The sequence below is a fragment of the Balaenoptera ricei genome, chromosome 4, assembly GCF_028023285.1.
Source record: "Balaenoptera ricei isolate mBalRic1 chromosome 4, mBalRic1.hap2, whole genome shotgun sequence".
NCBI lineage: Eukaryota > Metazoa > Chordata > Mammalia > Artiodactyla > Balaenopteridae > Balaenoptera > Balaenoptera ricei.
In genome coordinates, this window is record NC_082642.1 from 17,299,965 (window position 1) to 17,324,935 (window position 24,971).

General features: G+C 40.0%; 1 protein-coding gene across 2 annotated transcripts in view; it reads right to left on the reverse strand.

Moving 5' to 3' along the window:
• Positions 1-24,971, reverse strand: part of CLSTN2 (calsyntenin 2) — a 650,264-nt gene that overhangs the window by 381,590 nt on the left and 243,703 nt on the right. For both annotated transcript variants that reach the window (XM_059921899.1, XM_059921900.1), the window contains exon 2: positions 18,828-18,950. In XM_059921899.1, coding sequence (XP_059777882.1) covers positions 18,828-18,950 — 123 coding nt within the window. The remainder of the gene's footprint in view (positions 1-18,827; positions 18,951-24,971) is intronic.

The window sequence follows — 24,971 nt, forward strand, 5'->3', positions numbered from 1 at the left end:
CCTGAGGAAATCCACTAGGATTAACCATCAGAAAGATGGCCCAACTAGGGAGCTGCCCATAGAGTCACATCTATTTCTGAAAACCTCTTCTCCATCATGATGTCCACTATACGAGGGTGTGTTTTGTTTGCTCATGTAAGCTCCATAGTGAGAAGTCCTTGACTGTCTCATTCACCACTGTAATTCACATGCAGTAGACTCTCAAAAATTTCTTACGAATGAATAAATGAACAAATGTGGGATAGGCAAACATCCCTCTTTGGCAGTGTGCAAACCTCCAAGTGTACCAAACCCACAGTCCTTCATCCTTCACTGCCTGTGTAGCTTAAACCAGAGGACACATGCTGGTGGCCTGGGGCAAAATTCAGCCAGCAGTGTTGTTTAATCTGTAGATTGTCTGCCCACACAGTGCTCTATAGATAAAACTGAATTATTTACTTTTTAAAAAAATTTTGGAAATTTCATACAAAATTCTGGATTTCTGGTTTCTTTTGGAAAATGACAAGACCTGGTAGACTTGGGGTTACATATATAGAAGAAAATCATTAGACTTTTTCCTATTTATTAAGCATAATTAAAAATCCTGGAGATATATATACATATGAAGACTCTGAAAGTTGGAGAGAGGCAAACCAATTAGGGAGTTTGGGACACAAGAAACAGCATGATGGTGAGTTCCCTGGGTTTTCTTTTTGCCTCATATATCCCAAACTTGAAGCTGAAGAAGGCTGTAACTCAGAAATGCGAATAGGCACAGCAAAAAAACAACAAAATCCCAAACAAAAGGTTGCTTTCTCTAGCCAAAGGACCAGAAAAAAGTGCTACATAGCAAAACAAATAATTTTCATACAATTGCCCCTCTATTCAGATAAATGCTACATAAAAAACTGTGACCTCATCTCTACCCATGCCATAAAAGGCTGAGTAGGGATCCTAGACCTCCAGTCTCATGATGCTGTAATGAGGTACCCCAACATCCTGGCTGAAGTTTTGTCAGAGAAGGTCAAGTAGGGAGCTGGGACTTTCATCCCCAACAGGCAGTAACGATGACCATCCTACAGTGTCAATGCAGACCATGTGGGGAGCCTGGGTGTCCACCCTCACCTGACAGTAATGAGGAGCCCTCCCTGCTCCCCACTGGGGTGGTGTCAGAAGAGGCTTAGGAAAGAGTCAGGACTTTTACCGTTGCTCAGCTGTAATGAGGCTGTCTCCACTGCAGTATCACAGGAGACCACGTGGGAAGCTGGAATTCCCTCCTCAACCCAGCAGTAATGAGAAAGCCCCCTCAGGCGTTAATGAAAGCCAAGTAGAGAATCTAGACTCTTACCTCCAGTTGTCAGTAAGGACATGGTGCTCACCCTCCTCCCTTGCTCAGTGTCAGAAAAAGCCAATTAAAACAGATGGTATAAATAAGATCTAGCGTCTCAGAGAATAATATAAAAATTTTCAGGTTTCAACAGAAAATCACTCATTATATCAAAAATTAACAAGATCTCAAGCTGAATGAAAAACAGAACATCAATAGATGGCATTGCTGATAAAGATAAAGGACATATGAGAATTATCTGACAAAGATTTTAAAGCAGGCATGATAAAAACACTTGAATGGTCAATTATAAACATGCATGAATCAAAATAAAATAGAAAGCCTAAGCAAAGAAATAGAAAGCCTAAGCAAGGAATTAGAAAACCTCAGTAAAGAAATGGAAGATATAAAGAAGAACCAAATGGAAATTTCAGAAGGGAAAAACACAATGACTTAAATAAAAAGCTCAGTGGATGGGTTTATCAGGAGAATGGAGGAAGGAATCAGTGCACTGGAAGAGAGAAAAACAGAAATGACCAATCTGAGCAACAGAGGGAAAACAAACTAAAAAAGAGTGAGAGAGAGTTACAGAGCTTCAAGGACCCATGGGACTACGACAAAAGATCTAACATTCACATCACTGGAGTTCTGGAAGAGAGGATAAAGAGAGCAATGCTGAAAAAATATTCAAAAAAATAAAAAAGTAATGGCTGAAAACTCCCTTTTGGACAAGAGACACAAATCTATAGATTCAAGAAGTTGAGTGAATGTCAAACAGGATAAACCCAAAGAAGTCTAAGCCAAGGTGACACAATTAACTTCTGAAAGTATAAGACTGAAAAAATATTGAAAGCAGCCAGTACAACACTTTATCTATAGGGGAAAAGCAATTAGAATGACAGGGGATTTTTAACCAGAAACCAAGGAAGTCAGAAGGAAGAAGCACAATATTTTTCAAATGCTGAAAGAAAGTAATTGTCAACCTGGAATTCAATATCCAGCAAAAATATGCTTCAGGAATGAAGAGGAAATCAAGACACTCTCAGAGGAAGGAAAACTAAGAGAACTGGTCATCAGAAGACCTATTCTGAAAGAATGGCTAAAGGAGTTTTTGAAACAAAAAAGAAACTGTAAAAGAAGGAAACCTGGAACATCAGGAAAACAGAAAGAACATGATAAACAAAAATATGGGTAAGTATAATAGACTTTCTTGAGTTTGCTAAATTACATTTGACAGTTGAGGCAAAAATCATAACATTCTCTGATGTGATTCTAAATGTATGGAAAAATATTTAAGACAATTATAAACAGGGGAGAGTAAAGGGACATAAATGAGGTAAGTTTTCTATATGCTGTTTGAACAGACAAAATAATGACACCAGTAGACTCTGATAAGTTATGTGTACATACTACCAGAACAACCACTAAAAAAGATATACAAAAAGAAACACTCAAAAACACTATAGATAAATCAAAATGAATTCTGAAACACATTCAAGTAATTAACTGGAAGGCAGGACAAAGAAAACAGAGTTGCAAAAAGACAGAGAGAACACAGAGAAAACAATAAATAAAATGGCAGACTTAAACCCTAAAAATGTCAATAATTACATGAAATGTAAATGGTATGAATACACCAATTAAAAGACAGAGATTGGCAGAGTAAATTAAACAAAAGATCCAACATATTGTCTATGAGAAACTTACTTCAAATATAATGAAAGAGGCAGACTCAAAGTTAAATAATAGAAAAAGATATAGCATGCAAACATTAATCACAGCAAAGCAGGGTCGCTATATTAATATCAGATAAAGTAAACTTAAGAGCAAAAAAACTGGGCTTCCCTGGTAGCGCAGTGGTTAAGAATCCACCTGCCAATGCAGGGGACATGGGTTCAAGCCCTGGTTTGGGAAGATCCCACATGCCACGGAGCAACTAGGCCCACCAGCCACAACTACTGAGCCCACATGACACAACTACTGAAGCCCACGTGCCTAGAGCCTGTGCTCTGCAACAAGAGAAGCCACCGCAATGAGAAGCCTGCATGCTGCAATGAAGAGTAACCCCCACTCACTGCAACTAGAGAAAGCCTACGTGTAGCAATGAAGACCCAACACAGCCAAAAATAAATAAATAAAATTTTCAAAAAAAGCAAAAAATCGCTAGAGACAGAGAATGACACTATGTAAAGATTAAAGGGTCAACTCACCAAGAAGACGTAGCAATTATAAACGTGTATTCACTAGACAACAGAGCTGCAAAATATATGAAGCAAAAACTGATAAAACTGAAAGGAAAAATATAGAAGTTGGAGTTTTCAACAGCCCTATCTCAACAATTGATAGAACTGGACAGGAAATCAGTTAGGATATAGAAGAAAATCAACAACACTATCAACCAACAGGAATTTTTAGAACACTTCACCCAACAATAGCAGAATGTATGTTCTTTCCAATCACCTGGAGAACTTATACAGAGATAGATCCTGAGCCATAGAACAAACCTCAAAAAATTTAAAGGAATTAAATTCATACAAAGTATGCCCTCTGACCACAAAGGAACCAAAGTAGAAATTAACAACAGAAACATAACAGAAAAAATTCCAAACATTTGGAAACTTAGCAAAACTCATGGCTCAAAGAGGAGGTCTCAATGTAAATCAAACTAATAGATTGAAGTAAATAAAAATACATCAAAATTTGTATGGCACAGGTGAAGCAGTGCTGAAAGGAAAACAGATAGAATTTAACACATACATTAGAAAAGAGAAAATATCTAAAATCAATAATCTACACTCTCACCTCAAAGGCCTAGCTAAAGAATAGCAAAATAAACCCAAATGAGTAGATGAAAGAAATGTTAAGATAGGAACAAAAATCAATGAAATAAAAAATAGAAAAACAATAGAGAAAAATCAGTAAAATAAGGAGTTGGTTCTTCAAAAAGATCAGTAAAATTGACAAACCTCTAGCAAGTTTGACAAAGAAAAAAGAGTGAAGACAAATTTTCAATATCAAGAGTGAACTAGTATATATCATTACAGGTTCTTGTAGACATTAAAAAGATGATAAGAGAATACTAAAAACAACTCTACACAAATACGTCTGCCAACTTATATGAGATGGGCCAATTCCTTGAAAAACATAACCTATCACCACTCACCCAATGTGAAATAGATCATTTGAATAGCCTTATAACTATTAAGGAAATTTAATTTATAATTGTAAAACTCTCCAGAAAGCATTTTCACTGAAGGACTCTAACAAACATTTACAAAAGAATTAACACCAGTGCTACACAATCTCTTCCAGAAAATAGAAAGGGAGAAAACATTTCCCAATTCATTTTATGAAGATAATATTACCCTGATATGAAACCAGATAATGGCATCTGGTTTTGTATCAGATGAAGAAAGATGAAGAAGATGACAGACAAATAAAGAAGATGGCAGACTAATATCCCTCATGAATATGGGAGAAAAAATCCTGAATAAAATATTAGCAAATAAAGTTCAGTAGCATGAATTTTACAAGTAGAATTATACACTATGACTAAACAGGGTTTCCTTTAGGGATGCAAGGTTGGTTCGATATATGAAAATCAATCAATGTTATCACCATTTTAACAAACTAAAGAAGAAAAACCACACGTTCATATCAATCAATACCAGAAAAAAAGAATTTGACAAAATCAAAACCCATTTATGACAAAACAAGGACAAAAAAACTCTCAGAAACCTTGGAATAGAATTCTGCCTCAACTTGATAAGGAGAATCTACAAAAACCCTATAGGTTATATTATACTTATTGGTGAAAGAATGAATGCTTTCCCCTAAGATCTGGAACAAGGCAAGAAAATCTTCTCTCATTTCTAGTCAGTGCAGTAAGGGAATAAAAGGAAACAAAACTGTTTCTAATTGCAGATGACATGATTGTCTATGTAGGAGTTCAGCAAGGTTGCAGGACACAAAGCATAAAAATAAACTTATAAAGGCAATGGCATTGGACTTCCCTGGTGGCGCAGTGGTTAAGAATCTGCCTGCCAATGCAGGGGACACATGTTTGAGCCCTGGTCCGGGAAGATCCCACATGCCACAGAGCAACTAAGCTTGTGTGCCACAACTACTGAGCCTGCACTCTAGAGCCCACGAGCCACTACTGAGCCCGCGTGTCACAACTGCCAAAGCCAGCACACCTAGAGCCGGTGTTCCACAACAAGAGAAGCCACCACGATGAGAAGCCTGTGCACCACAACAAAGAATAGCCCCTGCTCGCTGCAACTAGAGAAAGCCTGCACACAGCAACGAAGACCCAACACAGCCAAAAAAAAAAAAAAAAAAGCAATTGCATTTTTATACACTAGCAATGAACACATGAACAGCAAAATTAAAAATACAATATCATTTACAGTCGAGCCCTCTTTGTAAATTAAGTTCAGACATTTAGAGTCATGTCTGATGGACTACATGTGGGCGTGAGAGGAGGGGTGAGTGGAGACACCCAGTGGAAAGCAGACAGCAGGCAAGAATATCTGCACTTGTGAGAGAAAGGAGAAACACTACAAATGAGAAAAAACTCAGATGGTAGAGGGCAGAATCAGCGGCAGAAACTTGAGTGGAAGGTTACGTACCACAGCACAGCTCTGGCCTGCATGTGAACCTATCCTACATACCTAAAGCTTGGGAGCACCCATCCACCTCTGGGAAGGGAGGACAGAAAGAAGTGTAAACACTAGGAGTCCAAACAACATTTCTGTGGGAACCCTAAGCAAGGGTGGACCAGAAGAGGAGAAAGGCCATTTCCTCCTTGGCTGGGAAAGAGGTGGAGGGGAGGTGATGAAGCCCTATTACTGGGCCAATCAGCATTATGGTGGATCCCTAAATTCAGCGTTAGAGCAAAAAGCATCATAGGTGGGCAGTGACGGAGCACCCACTGGCGGAGGCGGAGATAGAATACACACCCAAATGGTATGGCCAGCCCAGGGCAGACACCATAGGGGACGGGAAACAGCACTGAGAAGGATGGCCCAAAGATCGCTGAGGTGGAGGGACAGCAGAGGGGCAGGCAGCAGCGGGGCAAGCTGTGGTGAGTGTTATATGTGGCATCTTACCTATTTAGGACTCTAAGAGAGAGACACAAAAAAGGCAAAGGGCCAAGGGATGCTCTTGAACATGGGACTTGGGGCCGAAGAGCATCCTGTTTTTACCCTTGCAACCTTCAGCAAAACGGGCCAGGAGTGGGCTTTGTGGATATGCCCATGCTTTCCAAATTGTTTTCCTTTTTCTTCCCTGACCTTGAAATTTTGCTATTAGTATCATTAATGTGCAGAAGGAACTCCTGCCACACTGGGATTCACCTTTCTACTAAAAAAAATACAAAGTATTATATTTTAATAAAGTCCCAAGCTGACCATTGCCAGGGATGTCATTTACCATGGCACTCAGCTGGAACTTAGATAAATAATAATAATTTTTTAAGTTTGTAGATCATATTGAACTTGGTTTAATAGGCCCTCTCTCCAAACCTCTGAAAGGATGGCTTATAAAAAACTAATTAATTTATACAGACTGTCAAGGTTCATGGAGGACAGCTGGCCTTTGATGCCTCATCTGTGATTACAGGCAGCTACAAGATCATAAAATCGAGCTCTGAACTCACGTCAAGGTATTCGGTGATCTCACACTGGACACTGTGCCAAAGCAGAAGAACTGAACTATAAATGCCTGCCTGTACTCCTGTTGGAATCTCACAACAAGCTAAGGCATTTAGGACTTGCATTCATAGGCCCCTAATTCCTATTAAAGTAAAACCATTGACCTTACAAATCCATGTTCATAATTAATATTTGTGATGGGGTCCGATTCCAGGCCTATTCAATATGGCTACTGTCTTAAGCTGCAGAAATAGCTTCTAGAGAAGGGATTTGTATCAGTATTAACTTGTCTAAGCTTGGCTATTAAACGGTCCAATTATGGACAGTTGCAGCTGGTTTTCAATTATCATTGGTTTCACCATGATGATCACCGGTTACGGCTTTTTAAGAGGATTTCTTCAGTGTTCTCAAATTCCCAGTGACTTCTTCTCTATGCTGTTCCCTTATTCTAACTTGCTTGGGCTCTTTTCTCTCCTGTAGCTCAAACAATGCCTCATGTCCTCAATATAGGAAACCACATTAACAGGTGGTTTTTATTTGGCCTCTTTGGTTTTCAGAGACAGAGACATAGTCATCTCAGGGCAGAGTGGAGATACAAGTACAGAGATCATCAGGAAACCAGGACTACTCAGGAACTGAGGCCACAGTTCCCATCAGGGACCACTTAAGACTCTGTTCCCTCTGGTCACATCTGTTTCTCCCTGGGACCAGCTGCCTCCTCTCAGTCTGCTGACCAAGCCCTTATACTGTGATTTGCATGTGTCACAGACGTTTTATCTGCAACCCTCACCCTCCAGTGTGGCCCCTCAGTACTCAGACAGGAAGCCAACTGGCCTACGTGGTCTTTTCTACCCAGGTAGCAGGTCACAGGCTGGAACTAGCCAACCCATCAGCTACCTAGAGTCAGATGTCCATCCCAGGTCCAATCATAGTCAGGCAAGGGGGCTGGGTCATGTGGCCTGGAATCTGGCCACCAGGGGCAGTGAGTGTGAAAGTACCATAAACATGCTGGCATCACACTTGTCAATAAGGCCATAGATTGGGGGTCCTTTATGCTCGGATGTCTTTGAGCTTGGAGCTGGAAGAGTGACTGTGCCTTTTGAATTGTTTCTCCAGCAAAAGCAAAGGCTTTGTTTTTGTTTTGTGTGTTTCCTGATTTGTTATATAAGGAGCTCCAGACTTTGGACTTCAGTTGGGCCCATTGTCTTTGGCTGAGCTGGACAGAGTCAGGGACACTGACATAGAGATGAATGAAGCTAAGCGTGTCCTCAGGGACTGAGGCCAGGAACTTGACCTCAGGGGCACCGTGCCCACTCCCACTGAGTCCACCAGGCATGGGATGAAGCAGAACCGAATGATGGCAAAACCGAACAGTGGTTAATGGGGAGCAGTAGAAAACAGTGCACTGGGGAGCCCTCTTGCAGAACAGAATCACCCTCAAAATGGGGGAACCTGGCAACATTTTTCTGGCAGGAATATCAGGATTGCTACAGGCAAGTCCAGAGATTGCTGTGTGGCTCCCATTTTCCTCCCTTTTGAATCAGAATTTATTGTGTTTTTCCTTTCCCCGGAGGGTGTGTAGGGGAAGATAAATTATCTTTTTAGTTCACAGTTCTCTGGATCAAGAGGACCTGCATCCAGACCTGATGAGGATCACAAAATCTTGGCTTCAAGCTAGATGCCATGACTGGATACCACTTTTGGGAGTCCCAGGATGCAGTGACCATATTTTGCCTGAAGAGGGATGTGAATAATTGTGGTCTAAGAGTAGTGATAGAATGACTGCACTGATGACCCTAACTTGTCACCTGTCTGTGCCCTTTGGTAGTTTGCTCCTACTCTGGGCTTGGCCATGTGACTTGTTTAGCTAGTGGGACAGTAACAAATTGTCCCAAGTAGCTGCTTGCAAAAGTCCTTGCACATTTCTGTGCTTTTAAGCTTCTCTGCAATCAGCACAGGAATATATATGCTCTGGCTAGCCTGCTGACATGCCTAAGATTACATGCAGGAGAATGGTGTCATCCCAGGCAAGGCCACTCTAGACCAGCCAGCCTACAGCCTGCCCACCAGCTGTCTGCAGACACCCGAATGAGCCCAGCTGGCATCAGCTGAGTCTGACTCAGATTAGCACAGCTGCCCAATCAATAGGTAGACTCATGAGAAAGAATGAATGGCTCTTGTTCAATGATCCTAAGTTTTGCAGTGGTTGTTGGACAGCAACACTTAACTGAGATGTCAACTTTATCATTTGGAATGACAACTTCTTTACTACTATGTTCTGAGCAAATTATACAATCTGACTTAACTTCAGTCTCTCCTTCTATAAAATAGGGATAATGAGAATGCCTATTTCAGAGGATTGTTGTAAAAAATAAATGATGTAGTGTGTGTAAAATACCTACTACAGTGCCTGATATGTAGTATGGGCTCAATAAATGTCAGTTAATTTTCAGTGCTGTGTGCAAGTTGTTTCCTGTACAAGGATGTATGATCAAGGGGACAACTTAGGGGTTAAAATCCACCTCTTTCTCCACTTACTAAGTAACGTACTCTGGTGCAGGACAGTGTCTGTCTGAAAGGAGGGGCAGCTGTTTCTAATTGGCACAGTTACCATATGGGCTGGCAACAGTCCTGCTATTACTATTAATTTTATTGTTCACTTTTCATCTTGTTTTAGTATACTGTCATTAACTCAGAATCCCAGGAGACTTGAAATTCCTACATTCAAGGGCGTCTCTCAAGCTCTCTCTCAGGGCCAGCACTCAAGTTTTCCAACCTGGGACTCCACATCCCTCCTGCTGGGGTAATTAATTTGCTCCAGTTTATCAGGACCTTCTCAGTTTTGGCAGTGAAAGTCCCACAACCTAGGAAACTCTCAGTCCCAGGCAAACCTCCCTCCTTGAATGTCCCTTACTCCTCATCCTTATTGATGGAGAACAGCCCACAGTATCCACTGGTTCTCCCTTAAGCATTAGTTTAACCTGGAGCATGACTTCACCTTCACTAGAATCTTCTCATCGAGAAGGTCAGGGTCTCTGGTGGATAGCTTTCTACCTCCAGTCAGCCCCTGTTGTGGGGATTTACCTGGGACCCTCGCCCTCTTCTTCCTCCTTGACTGACCACCCCTTGCTCCCAAGCTCCTTCCCCTGCACTCTGGCTCTAGTCCCTCCTCCAGCCATCCCTTGTGACCATGTGTGACCACACTCACGGGGTCTCCAGCTGCTGCCAAAGAACCCAGTCCAACAGGCTCCTGCGGAGAGGTCTGGGATACCAGGATTAAGCATATAATGTGATGGAGGAGAAGTGAGCAGTAGAATCTTTATGATGAGATGGGCCATCCAAAACTTACCAAGGCTGCAATGCCACATGGCCTGAGAGAAGTTAAAACCAACAACAACAAAAGGCCACGTGGCAGGGGATACACAGACAGACACTTTCAGCAACACTGAGAGCCACTTTCGGGTGGACCAAGAAAGAGGATAATTAACAAGAAGAAAAAAGTGGAAGGATTTGTTATAGCCAAGAGAAAAAACTCAGGGCAAAGACCCCAAACTCATGGGCAGCAGAGAACCAGGGAAGCTCCTTATCCTCCCTTTGGCAGAGCAGCTCCACCCTAGAAAGTGTGGCGGCAGGAGTGTTGTGTTCTCATCTCAGTGAGGCTAGGGCTTTGTGCTCCAAGCTCCCAGTGCCCAAGCATGACTTGATGTCTCCTGTCTACCCCCACGGGAGCTGAGATCTGCCTCCTGAGCTGCTTGGTCCTCAGCAGACAGGAGGGAGATATAAAATGTGTGAAAGGGGAAAACTGGAGTGAATGCAGTGCCCGTGAAGGGATAACCAAGAACGGACCCCCATTATGCCCCCAACCCCACATCCATCACTGTCAAGGCTGGCAGCTGCCAAGCTGGCAGAAGAAAGAGAACCAAGGAATAGAGACGACCAACATTTCAATTCCAGAGTGATGGAAACATCAGGCCTTTCTTTTTCCCAGCCTGCCTCGCAAGCCCCTCCAGCACCAGCAGAATCAGGACCATAGGTGCGGTCCAATAAGCCTTGCTGCTTCTGGGGACTACAAATGGACCTTTTCCTTGTCACCCCCTTCCCCGTCCCTCCAGTGATCACAAGCTTCGACCTGACCAGATCTTCTGCCGTATTTACTGGTTGTTGTGCCCTCAGCCCTCAATTTTTTTCAACTTTAAAATAACTTCTGTATCATTCTCAAATCACATCTTGCCTACAGCTGGAAACCCTTCGATCACAGTCACTGTAGTGAGGGGGAGACATTGCCATAGGGATGGAGGCCTGAAGCCTGCAGAGATGGGGACAGGGGACTCTGCCACAGGCTGCAGACAGGGGTGGGAGTCCCCTCCAGTCCTTACTTCCCAGTCTAATCTGAACCCCACCATCTGCTCGAAAATTGGGCAATCACAGATCATATCAGCAGAAACATTCGACAACACAATCTCAATCTGCCACTGAAAATGGGACACATCTGTTTATTTTTATTTTTTTTTTTACTTACTGTCTATGAACTAAACCATAAACATAAAATCCTGACTCCTATGTTTATATAAGAAAGGTATTTTAAGCAAAGTTGCCCACGGCAGTGTAATTATTTTTAAATGGGAAAATTTTGTAAACAACTCATATATACAAAACATAGTAGCATGATTAAGTAAACTATGATACAGTTATATGATATATAATTATGCCTACATTTAAGTAGTATTTCTGAATCTGTTTCAATCTGCTTGGAAAATGTTCTGTGCAAAGAAAAAAAAAAAAAGACTCTGAACCATACATACTATGATCCAAATTAATAAGAGCTATGTATCTAGACGTGAATAAAAACAGTCTGGCAGGGTTTTAGGAGTATGGGTATACTGTTTTATTCTTTATTCTTTTTAGTAATTTTCACATGTATTTGAATGACTAGATGCTGGTTCCTGTTTATGCTAGATTCCAACTCTGGGAGGTCCAAGGCAGTAGCCCACATTGTAGATTCCAGAGCTAAGTCTAAACCTGATTCTCTGCAGGACCTGCTATGCACTGACCTCTGGCTGAGGCCAAGTGAATGCTCAGAGAGAGCAGGGTGGGACATCACCCTCTGGCCCTCAGGAACGACCCCCGCGGCAACCAACTTGGAACGCAAAGGCGCATCCGTGGTGAGGCTGACACAGACCGCCCCTCTGCTGCCAGGACCACAGCTCAGAGAGCCGTGGGGCAGGACAGACTGAAGATGGCTGTGTCCAGTGCCGGTGATCCTGAGGTTGCTGGATGGGGCAGTGAGGCCTGGATGGGGCCATTGTCTGGTATCCACGTGGTACTCAGCCAAAGACCCTCTTTCGTGGTTTTTTGCCACTGCCATAAACTACCTAAATACTTATTTACTTACATTTTTCTTTAAATTGGGGTTTTAAAAACTTCGTTGAATTTATTTAAAAAGAAAACTGAAAAGCCAGCAATAGGTGCCTCAAATAGAGCGTAATCTAAATAAAATACAACAGAATGTTATTAAAATTCTAGCACAGTGCTATTGCCTACGGAGTGCTATTGGGATAGCGCTTGCTCTATCTTTGTCAAAAAGAGAGATTAGCAAGTGTTTGAGAGGTGCTGAAGACATCTTGAGCCTCCCAAATTGCACCTCTCTCCTTGACATAATCAGAAAGATTAAAAAAAGAAGTTAAAAGGGAATGGATTAGCATGGGGCTCAACTTTCTTTAACACTATGTCCGGGTACCATGGAAATCTTCTACTGCCAGTGACATACGCCTCAAACACTGGACAATCGGCAGAGGGGAAAGAAGGCAGGACTTGGAGTCTGAGGGTCTGGAATTGAGTGACAGGGCTGGTCTGTCCTTAGCTTGGTAACCTGGAACAGTTGCTTAATTTCTCTAAGTCTCAATGTCCTTACTTGTAAAACTGAATCATAACAGCTGACCTACTTTTTCCACAGGGTTGGTGTGAGGCTTGGATGTAATTTTGTGTGTGCAGGAGCTGGCACACATGTGTATGTGTGTGTGTGTGTGTGTGTGTGTGTGTGTGTGTGTGTGTTTATAATAAAAGGGCACATGGTCTGCGGTAATCTAAAAGTATATCTTGCAACTAATAGGTTACTCCACAGGGATAAATGATAGGTAGAATGTAAGGGGACGTTCATTTTCAACTAACATTTACAGAGTTCTGCACAATTCACAGACGACTTTACCCTGCATTAGTTAACTGGTTGTCCCCAGACTGCCACATAACCAAACAATCCAGGCAACGTAGCTTGGTGGTGCAAGTGGGTGACGGCATCAAGCCTTCAGAACAAACTCCAAGCTTACTTTTCTTCTTTCCTTAACATCATCATCACAGATTTTAATCACACCATTGTAATCAACCTAAAATGAATAAAACACGGCTATTGATGATAATGAGAATCATTATTACTCTGACTACTCTCATTACTACCATTGCTAGGCTTATCAGAACTATGATACACTGAACATCTCCTGGCTGCCAGCGCTCTTGGTACTTTACATTAGTATCTCATTTAATCCATGTATTATCCCAGGAATAGGTACTGTGTTTACCTCCATTTTAAATATAAGGAAACTGCCCCTCAGAGGAGTTCAGTACCTTATCTAAGACCATATCGCTGGTCAAAGGCAGAGCCTAACTGTGAAACCATGTGTGTCTGGTCAGAACCTGGGACTGTTCACAACCAGGATTCCTTTTTCGCTATAAGACAAACCCCCAGGGAGGGTCTCTGCCATTGGGCAGCTTTGGGGCCCAAAGCACAAACAAGGGCCCTGGGTGGGTCCAAAGACAAGGAGGCAGATAGATGGGCAGATGCTGGGCAGAACAAGGAGGACCCATGGAGACAACCACGGAGGAAAAAGCACCTTCCGCTACAACCAGCTAATCAAACCAGGCCAAACCATGTCCCAGGCAATTTTCTGGGCAGCCTTCAGAGAGTCACCCAGGCTGGGAAGCCAGCCAATTATGCCTTATCATTCTCTGTAGCACCGTCCTCCCAAAAGACAAGTCCAGACTGGCCCAGTGTAGACAAATGAGCAGTTCTATTACCTCTGAAAGGCAATCTAATTCCCTTTAAATTTAAAAGTTTCCACGGTTTCCTAACAGGCCTCAGTGGGGCTCATGTAGAAATTAATAATTTCACGGTGTGCCCAGCTTGCTTTCATTACCATTTTTTTGCCATGCAGTGGACAGAATTTGCATTATGACTCAAGGATTTTTCTGTATGTGATTCTCTAAGATCATGTCCACTGAGCTCAGACACCGAGTTGAGAACTGAGTCAGGTCTCATGGACTTGACTGAGGTCTGAGGGAGGTTTCACTGACTGAGAGAGAGCGCCTCTGCTCATCAGCTGTGGCAGGAATCAAACGGAAATATCACAGGGAAAGGGAATTCACAGCAAGGATGAAAGCCCTGGGCTCCAATCCCAGCCCCACGGCTAGCCTGCTCTGGGACACTGAGCAACTTTCTTGGGCTCCCTGTGAGTTAGTGATCTCCTCTATGAAAGAAGAGAGAAGGATCATGAAAAGTAAACTCAAATTTACAGAACTTCTACTATATCTTGAATCTTTGCAACATGCATCCTAGACATTCTTTAAATGTAATCAACACAGCAACTCTGGGAAGCTTATATATTTATTCCACAGATGAAAAGAATGAGACTACTGTAATTGGTGAATCCATATTATTGCCATGAAACCACACCATTAGAATGAGCCATATAGGGTCAGGGAATGAGAGATGTGTGTGAATGTGACCGCAAATGTACACAACTTCTCTGGAAAGCATTTTAACAGGTTTCAGAACTTTAAAATATTTGACCAATTAATTCCAATTGTGAAATCCATCCAAATGATAGAATCAGAAATGTAGACACATATTGTAATAAAAAAGACTTGAAATAGACAAATTGCCTGTCATCTCACACCAGTCTGAATGGCCGTCATCAAAAAGTCTACAAATGATAAATGCTGGAGCGGGTGTGGAGAAAAGGGAACCCTTGTGCACTGCTGATGGGAATGTAAATTGGTACAACCACTATGGAGAACAGTATGGAGGTTCCTCAAAAAATTAAAAACCGAACAACCATAGGATCCAGCAATCTCACTTCTGGGTATATACCCAAAGGAAATGAAATCAGGGTCTTCAAGAGATTATCTGCCTTTCCATGTTCATTGCAGCATTATTCACAATAGCCAAGATATGGAAACTACCTGTCTGTCAATGGATGAATGAATAAAGGAGATGTATACAGACATTATTCAGCCATAATAATGGCTGAGAAATCTCAAATTTCTCATTATGAAAAAGAAGGAAATCCTGCCATTTGTGACAATATGGATGGACCTTGAGGGCAGCATGCTAAGTGAAATGTCAGACAGAGAATGATAAATACTGTATGATATCACTTATATGTGGACAGTGAAAAAGCTGAATTCATAGAAACAGAGAGCAGAATGGTGGTTACCAGGGGTTGTGGTGGAGAAATGTGGAGATGTCAGTCAAAGGGTACAAACTTCAAGTTATGAGTTTGGGAGATCTAATGTTCAGCATGGTGATTAGAGTTAATAATATTATATTATATACTTGAAAATTGCTAAGAAAGTAGACCTTACATATTGTCACCACAAAAAGAAGTGGTAATTACATGAGGAGATGGAGGTGTTAGGTAACACTATGCAGTGGTAATCATTTTGCAACATATAAGTGTATCAAGTCAACACGTTGTATGCCTTAAACTTACACAATGCTGTATGTCAATTATATCTCAATAAAGCTGGAAAAAAGTAAAAGAACGGTAAACTGTAGAATATTCATTGAGTTGGAAATCATGCAGCCATTTAATGAGATGCAGAAGAGTATTTAATAAAATGGTGTATATTCATTAGTAGGAAAAATAAGTTATAATATTGAATATAAAGTGTATCACTATTTTTGGATTAAAACAGAGTAGCAAAATGACTGGAAAGAAATACACTAAAATGTTAACAGAGACTCTCTCTGGGGGTAAGAAGATTTCACATTTTCTACAATAAACACATTGTCATAATCAGGAGATATATAATAAAAGCTATTTTATATCCCTGAATTTTGTATTTATCCACAAAATTCAATCATGATTTTTATTTAAATGAGTGATATTTTAGGTAGGAAATTTTCTTAAAAAGTTTTTAAAGAGGGAGAATCTCAAGAGAAACAAGACAGAGCAAAAGTGATACGGATGGAACCATCTCCTCATGAGTTTGTAGCTCATCTCACTGGCTAAGCTGGAAATAAAGACCACTGGGATGCGGGTGGAAAAACTGACACACGATACCAGAGCAGTTGATAAGTGGGGGGGGGGGGGACCAAAAGCTGCAGTTGACTTCAAGAAGTGATGGAGCTGGCAGATATGAATTTTTCAATTTTATGAGAATGATAGGGATCTGAAATAAATCTTCAGTATTTTATTTTTAAGATAAATGTTTTAAATGTTTTAAGATAAATGTTCTTTGCAGCATGGATGGCTGGTTAGTGTCTGTGTCCTATCTCAGAGCCAATCATAAATAACGCTGAGAAAAATAGCTTTGACCATTCTAAAAAGCACCTTTACTTTTTACTCTTAAGAACTTGCAAGATTATATTTTGATGCATTAAGCTAGATTTTTTTTTTAAACGCAGCTGCAAATATCAGGCGGAGCGTAGAGATTGTCTTCAGATGGAAATAACTGCTCAGGGCTTCGCTTAGAAGCAAACCTTAGTTTCAAGAGGTGTCAGAACACCCGTGGTCACGTCTGATGGTCAGAATACAACTTAAAGTTTAAAAGTATTTGATGAATTTAGCATTGAAGGAAATCCTTTGGTCAATCTTCAGGTGAAATGATTAACTGTCCTTCAGGTCGACAACCAAGGAAGGTAAGTGTTTGTAATCCAAACTTTCAAATAGCAGATTTGCTTGAATTTTTTTTTCCATTTTAGTCTTTACATTAGAGTTTATAAGTTTACTGTAGAACAGCTTGTTCAACGACCTCAGTTTCCTAGTACACTATTGGATGAGAACAGGGCTATACTGAGGCAGACACAACGAATAATCAGACACATCCCTCATCTTTTAAAGTGTTAGCCTCTCTACCTTACAGTGACTTAAAAGCATCTGTTTACTTCCCATTTAATATGTCATTAGTTTTTTCTCTTATTTCTTAAAGAGGGGTCACGCACTTGAATGGAAAGATGAATAAAGGACCTGCACATGCTCAGTCTAATGAGGGAAGCCACAACACAGCTCTGTATTTCAGATCTAATTCATCAAGATAAACCAGAATCCTGCAGTTTTATGCAAACTTTCCCAACTTCTAAATGCTGTCTCTATTTCATTTTTTTAAGTGCACAGTGCATGCCAGTCCAAACATTCCCATGACCCAAACATTTTTGCTAGTGTTTGTTTTAAAATCTCATTTCCAGTGGGTTGGTGAGAATTGATGATTAACCTCAGTATAGTTATGTTCAAGAAGGGGATGAGTTGGAATATTCCCAGGCTGATAAAGAAGGTCTGGGGAAGACACCTCATCTACTGTGGAAAAGATAGCATGGGATTTACACTGCCAAGTGGCCTTTGGTTGAGCTGGGACCTCTGAGGATGGCTGGAAGATGTATGGAAATGTCCCAACTCTAAACACCATGGAAGTCACAGTTAGGTACCCTTGGTGGTTATCATTCTACATAAAATAAAGATTAAGCCTTCTTCTGAGAGTCTAGAATATCTCTCACATGCTCTGCGAGAATGCTTATGGGTTTGTCTTCACATAAGGCTGAATTTCCCCATTTAACTCACCCCCTCACTCCTTACTTTATAATGTTCCATAATGAAAAAAAGGACTTCACAGAGCTTATCTCTTAGAAGTGTGAAAGAGCCATTTTTTTCTGCCCAAGTAGCTCATAATGTAACAGACAAACTGTCATAAAAACTAGACTTCATCATGGTAAAAACCTCAGCCTGGCACCCATCTATCATAAAGCAATCTTCCAGAAATCTTGAAAACCTTCCTTAAATTTCCTGTCTTTCTCCTGACAGTTATAAAATGTTAACAATATCACTCATGATGTAGGCATCTTCAGAAATTCTCTGTCCAATCCCTCCCCGCCCCGCCCTGCCCCGCCATCACCCATCCTCTTTTTTTTGCCAAAATCTATGGAAACATGAGACACAGCCATCTTCTTTCACACACCCCTCCTGGGACCTGGCCCTTGCAGGAGGTTAGAGGAGGAAGCAGTGGTCATCTTGATGACAATGAGAAGGCTCTCTAGCCACAAGCTGCAAGGGCAAAATGACACTGCCTCCAGATTCCTCCTCTAAAGGCCACACCCATTTTGAAGCTTAAGGGCACAAGCTTGTCCTAACCTTAGCAAATAACTCCGGATCCTTTTTTCTTTCCTTTTTCTCTTGTCAATCTACCAAGTTACAAGTCTTCACCTGTTCATGATATGTGGGTAGTGGGGACAGTGGGTTACACATCTTCTCGTGTTGATGAGAAGATACAGAATTTTCCCTCTTTCCAGAGGGAAAATTCCCCCACAGGCCTTGCTGGCCCAGCTTTTCCAACTCCAGAGGCCACTTCAGCAATATACCATCTCTCAGAAGAAGAAGATATAAGGGTCTTGCATTGGAGGCAACATCAAGGAGAAAAACCATAAGGAGATACAGAATCCACACCAGGAATCAGAAGAAGCATACAGCTTTGAAAGCACAAGCTGATCTGTGAGAGCCACAGGTGGTGACAAGAGCAATAAAGCCCAAGCCTGGGTTTCGTGGAGGTTTCCCAACTTGTCTCCCAAATAAGCAGAGCCTAACCATGCTAAGCTATCGTCTCACCTGCAAAAGGAACCGGTGCATCTTTATCCAGGGCGACAAGTGGTGGGTCCAAAATGACTGTGTCGTTGTTCTCTGTTATGACCCCATGATACGAAGTCTCAATCCATGGCTTGTGCTTGTTCACTGGAAAACAGTGGAAAAAATAAAACAAAAAGATTGACTTTTAAGATCATTATTTGAATCCATAATAATATTATGAATATTGCCCAAATCCCATTATTTCTATTTCTAGATGCCCAGTATAGATATTTTAAAAAATTAATCAAAAGCTTTAATTCTTAAATGCTACTATCTATTCAGAGATGTTTCAGAGTTAAAGTCCGTTATTAATCAACAAACTAGCAGATTACAACTGCATGTGGGGATTTCTGACCTCAATCTTATCCAATCCATCATTAGGAGCTGTTACTGAATCTTATATACATGTATACGGATAAGTACCAACAAATGTGTAAATATACAACAAACATTTGAATATTTTCTGATCCATTAAAGACTGAGTCTATCTAAATGGTCTAAATTATATAGCATTTTAAGTTGCTCTTCAATAATTTGATCAGCTGAATGATATATTGTATAATGTACAATTAATACACTTAAAATACGTATCAAATATATATTACTGGTTGAGGTGTCTCCCCCAAAAGATGGACTGGAGTCCTAACCTCCAGTACCTTGCAATGTGACTTTATTTGAAGATAGGGTCTTTATAGGGATAATCAAGTTAAAATGAGGTTATTAGGGTGGGCCCTAATCCAAAATGACTGGTGTCCTTATAAAAAGGGGAAATTTGGCCACAGAGACAGACATGCACACAGGGAGAACGCCACGTGAAGAGTGAAGTTGTGTTGTCACAAGCCAAGGAACTACCAAAATCTACAAGAGAGACCTTCAGAGCAGACATGGTCCTGCTGACAATTTGATTTCAGACTTCTGGCCTCCAGAACTGTGAGACAATAAATTCCTGCTGTTCTAAGACATCCAGTTTGTGGTACTTTGTTATTAGCAAATGAATACAAGATAACTTAAAGTCAACCAGCACTAAGACTTGTACCAGGATTGGTGTAATAGTCCTATGTGAAAATCTCATCTGGTGAATATCTTATTTCTGCTAATTCCAGCCCCTTGATTTGTCTCTGGCCCAGCTCTCCTATGAGAATAGCTGCAATGGCTTCTTGACTTGTCTTCCAGTAAGAAGTCTTGTCCCATTCCAATCCATCCTCCAGACTGACATTAAGAGTGATCTTTCTAAACTGTTAATCTAATTCTTCAACTGGGAGCTCCTTGGTTTGTCCTTTTATTCCCCCACAGGAATCTGGGTGCAGAGTAGCTGCTTTAGAAATGAAATGACAGATTAGAGGGAGCCCTAGAATAATCAAAGCTGTCCTAATGTTAATCCTCACACCTTGCTTCACAGTTTAAGAGATGTTGTCATATATGTAATGCTCCCCCCAGCAACCTGAGAGGTAGGTGTGATCATTATGAAAATGACAAAGAAACTACTTTCACAAGGTGTGACTTTCCCAAGATGGCCACAGGGTTAATAACTAACAATGGTGAAAACCCAAAACTCTTTCCTACATAATGATATCCAAAAAGTGCCCCCCACACACACTCATATCATAATATATGTAATACACATTACACTATATAACCCACATTATAATATATATTATACACACAATACATATTACATATTGTTTCAATAGCCATGGCAAAGCAAAAGCTTATACATAGATTTGAGAACAGGTCTGTGGCAGTGGCTCTGTCCCCTTCCCACTCCATCATGCTTTAAAAGGTCAGTTAAGAGCTGTTCCAGGATTGGTGGTAGGCTCAACCTGGGCCACTGTTTTGCCCTTTGTCACCCATTCCATAGCAACCGTGAACTAACCGAGGGGCAGTTCAGCGGGGCATGGACATATGCGTTGCTATTCTCAGGTGTTGGCCTCGGAGACCTATTTCTGATGATTGAATCATGCCCAGGGTAGAGAACCGCTTGCCTAGAACAGGTCTTAATGGGGCAGCAGGCTCATCTATGCTCGCTTGTTGGCATTCAAACTAGTGCTTCATTATGGCCCCTAGAAGAATTACAGCCACTCTGGGCTGTCCCCACGCTCCTTTGCTCTTTTATTAGCCATCAACACAAATGCAATGTAAATAATTTGCAACTGTTGGGAAAAATAATTATCTTTTTTTCCTTTAATTAAACCTAGGGGCCTATTCATTAGAAATGTGTACAGAAGATATACCAGGAGCTTACCCAGTGTTGCAGATTCACGTGCCACTTAGCTCAGTGGCAGACAACGGAATCTAGAGTCATGGTTGCTGGGTTGTGGCCCTGGTTTAGCCACTTCAGGGCTAATTCAGTGCAAGTCAGTTGGCCACGCAGCATCTCAACTCCCTCAACTGTAAAATGGGGAAGCTGACACCGCCCACAGGGTTGTCATGTCATTCAGATGTCCTCGGCTGGCCACATAGCCCCTGCTCTTTCATTACCTCCCTGCTCTCTGGGCAGTGAAAGTGTCGCAGGAAAGGTGCTCTGCAGACCCTGAAGTTAAGAAGTCGAGATTTCTGCATCATTAGTGAGGATTCTCCTCTCTATCACTACTATAGTTAGTTGAGTACCTACCACATATTAGGCATTTTACATTCATTCATTAATCCTCACAACAAACCCTCTAGATGAGACTTCATATCTCATTGTGCAGGTGAGGAACTGAGTCTCAGAGGGGTTTAAATATTCCCTTTTTGGAAAATAAAAAGGTTCATATTCCTAAAATTTCTTGATTTCTCTCCCACTTTCTAACTTCTTTCAGATCTATCTCAACTTTTGCTTTGTCAAGGTTGATAAACATTTGCACTTTGATGAGTAACCCCAATGAAATCTTCTTTGCTTTGTGTATAGATCAAATCCTCACGGTTGCAAACCAATAACTTAAATTTACATTATTTTGACTATGAGGATACCATTCATGGCTGAGCCAAGTATCGTGCAAGGATTACTTTTCCTTCTTAGTGGTCCAACCGTCATTCCAAGAACACCATTCCTTGTATAGAGACCAGTTGGATTCTTGATTTATTCATTCCATCAAATGGCTGAATCATCCTCCATTTTAACTTGCATTATATTTGGAACCAGCATCCTTCATTTTTTTTTTAACTTTTTATTTTATATTGGAGTATAGTTGATTAACAATGTTGTGTTAGTTTCAGGTGTACAGCAAAGTGATTTAGTTATACATATACCTGTATCCATTCTTTTTCAAATTATTTTCCCATTTAGGTTGTTTCATAGTAATACTGAGCAGAGTTCCATGTGCTATATAATAGGTCCTGGTTGGTTATCCATTTTAAATATAGCAGTGTATACATGTCAATCCCAAACTCCCTGACTATCTCTCCCCCCCCACCCCCATCCCACCCTTCTGCTCTGGTAACCATAAGTTCGTTCTCTAAGTCTGTGAGTCTGTCTCTGTTTTGTTAATAAGTTCATTGTATCATTTTTTTTTAGATTCTGCATATAAGCAATATCATATTGTTTATTTTTTTATTTTCTGAAATTAATGATTGTCTTGATTGTCTTTTTATTTCTGTTGAGTAATGAAACACAGAACTACATCCCCACATCCCAACAATATTATAGCTTTTTAATCTTTCTATCTATTATTCATTCCTCATTTGTAAAATGGAGACACTTTCTTCATAGGAATATTGTAAAAACTGCATGATCATTTAGGCAAATCTAGTACTCCTGACATGACTAAGCATTCAAATACTCTGAAGTCCCCCTAGCTCATCTTATGCTTCTGAATGGTTGAAGTATAACCTTACATTCTCAGAGGTATTTAGCCCAGCCTCATTTATTCAACAAATATCTATGGAGTACTTAAAATGTGCAGAAACAGTCTAAACATCGGTGGTAAAATGGGGGAAAATGTCCCTGAAAAAAGCATTTGACAAAATTCAACATTCATTCATAATTAAATCTATCAGCAAATGAGGAATAGAAGGAAATTCTTTACTCAGATAAAGAGCTTTTACAAAAATCTATAGCTAACATCATACTTAATGATTAAAGAGTGAATATTTTCCCATTCAAGTTGGAAATGAAAAAGTAAAATTGTCTTTATTTTCAGAGAACATGATCATCAATGAAGCAAAATCTACAGAATCTACAAAAGTACTACTAGAGCTAATAAATGAGTTTAGGAAAGTCACAGGACAGAAAGTCAATCTATAAAAATCAATTGTGGGCTTCCCTGGTGGCGCAGTGGTTGAGAAAGCCCTAGCACAGAAACGAAGACCCAACATAGCAATCAATCAATCAATCAATCAATAAAAAAAATAAATCTTTAAAAAAAAATCAATTGTATTTCTATGTATTAGAAATAAACAATTGGAAATTTAAATTTAAAAATATTAATATAATAGCATCAAAAATTGAAACATTTAGGAATAACTTTCACAAAACACATGAAAGATCTGTAAATTCTCTAAGATATTGCTGAGAGAATTTAATGAAGACCTGGAGAGGTCTTAGTAGAGAGATAGACAGTGTTCATGATTTGGTAGACTCGACATAGTTAAGATGTAAATTTTCCCCTAACTGATCTATAAGTGTCAATGCAACCCAAGTCAAAATAATAGCAGAATTTTTTAAATGGTTAAGCTAATTCTAAAATTTATATGAAAATGAGAAAGACCTGATATAGCCAAAACAATTTTGAAAAAGAAGAGCAAAGTTGGAGGACTTCCACTACTTGATTTTAAGACTTATTATAAAGCTACTCTAATCAAGACAGTGTGATACTAACATAAAGATAGACATACAGGTCAATAGAAAGAATGAAGGGTACAGAAATAGACACACATACATATGGTTAATTTCTGACAAAGGTTCCAAGATAATTCAGTGGGGGAGAAGATAGTCCTTTCATTAAATGTTGCTTTGGAACTTCAATCCCACTGCACGTCATACACAAAAATTGTCTCTAAATAGATCGTGATCTTAAATGTAGGAGTAAAAATTACAAAACCTTTAAAAGTAAGCATAGGAAAAAAACCCTGAGTGTCTTTGGTTTAGGTGAAGACTTATTAGAAGGGACAAAAACAAGAATGAATCATAAGAGATAAAATTGGTTCATCAAACTTTATAAAAATTATAAATTTCTATTCTTGGAAAACAATTTAAAGAAAATATTTTAAAGTTACAGACTATGAGAAAATATTAACTAAGCATATCTCATAAAGGACTTGAATCCAAAATTTATAAAGAACTCTTACAACACAAAAATAAGACAAATAATCTGTTTTTTTTTTTAAAAGGCAAAAATTTGAACACACTTGTCACCAGAGTAAATATATGAACAGCAAATAAGAACAAGAAAAGATGTTCAACATTAATAGTTATCAAAAATGTGTAAATTAAAGCCACTATGGGATATCATCATGTCACTACTAGAATGGTTAAAATAAGACTGACAATACCAAGTTCTGATGAAGATGTGAAGCAACTGAAATTCATCCATTGCTGGTAAGAATGTAAAATAATATAGTCACTTCGGAAACAGTTTAGCAATTTCTTATAAAATGGCTCAGCAATTCCATTCCTAGGATTTATCCAAGAGAAATGAAAAAATAAATTACACAAAAACCCTTGTAGGTAAATGTTCATAGACTCTTTATACAGAATAGTGCCAAAGTGGAAACTAAAGTGGCCATCAACTAGTGAATGGATAAACAAATTGCAGTATATCCATATAATGAACACCTACTCCACACTGAAAAGAAATCACCTTATTCATACAACAAAATGGATGAATCTCCAAAGTATTTCACTGGTGAAATGAAAGAAGTCAGACACAAAAGACTACATGTTCATATAACATTCTGGAAAATGCCAAAGTATAAGGATAGATAACAGATCAGTAATTGCTAGAGTCTGCTTGCAAAGGGGCACAAGGGAACTTTCTGGGTTGAAGGACCATTCTGTATCTTGATTGTGGTGATAGTCACACCTCTATGTGTCTTTGTTGAAACTTATCAATTTGCACATTTAAAAAGAGTGAATTGTATTGTGCGTAAATTATACTTCAATAAATATGGGACAAAAACAAAGTCCTTATCCTCAAGAGACTCTCAGAC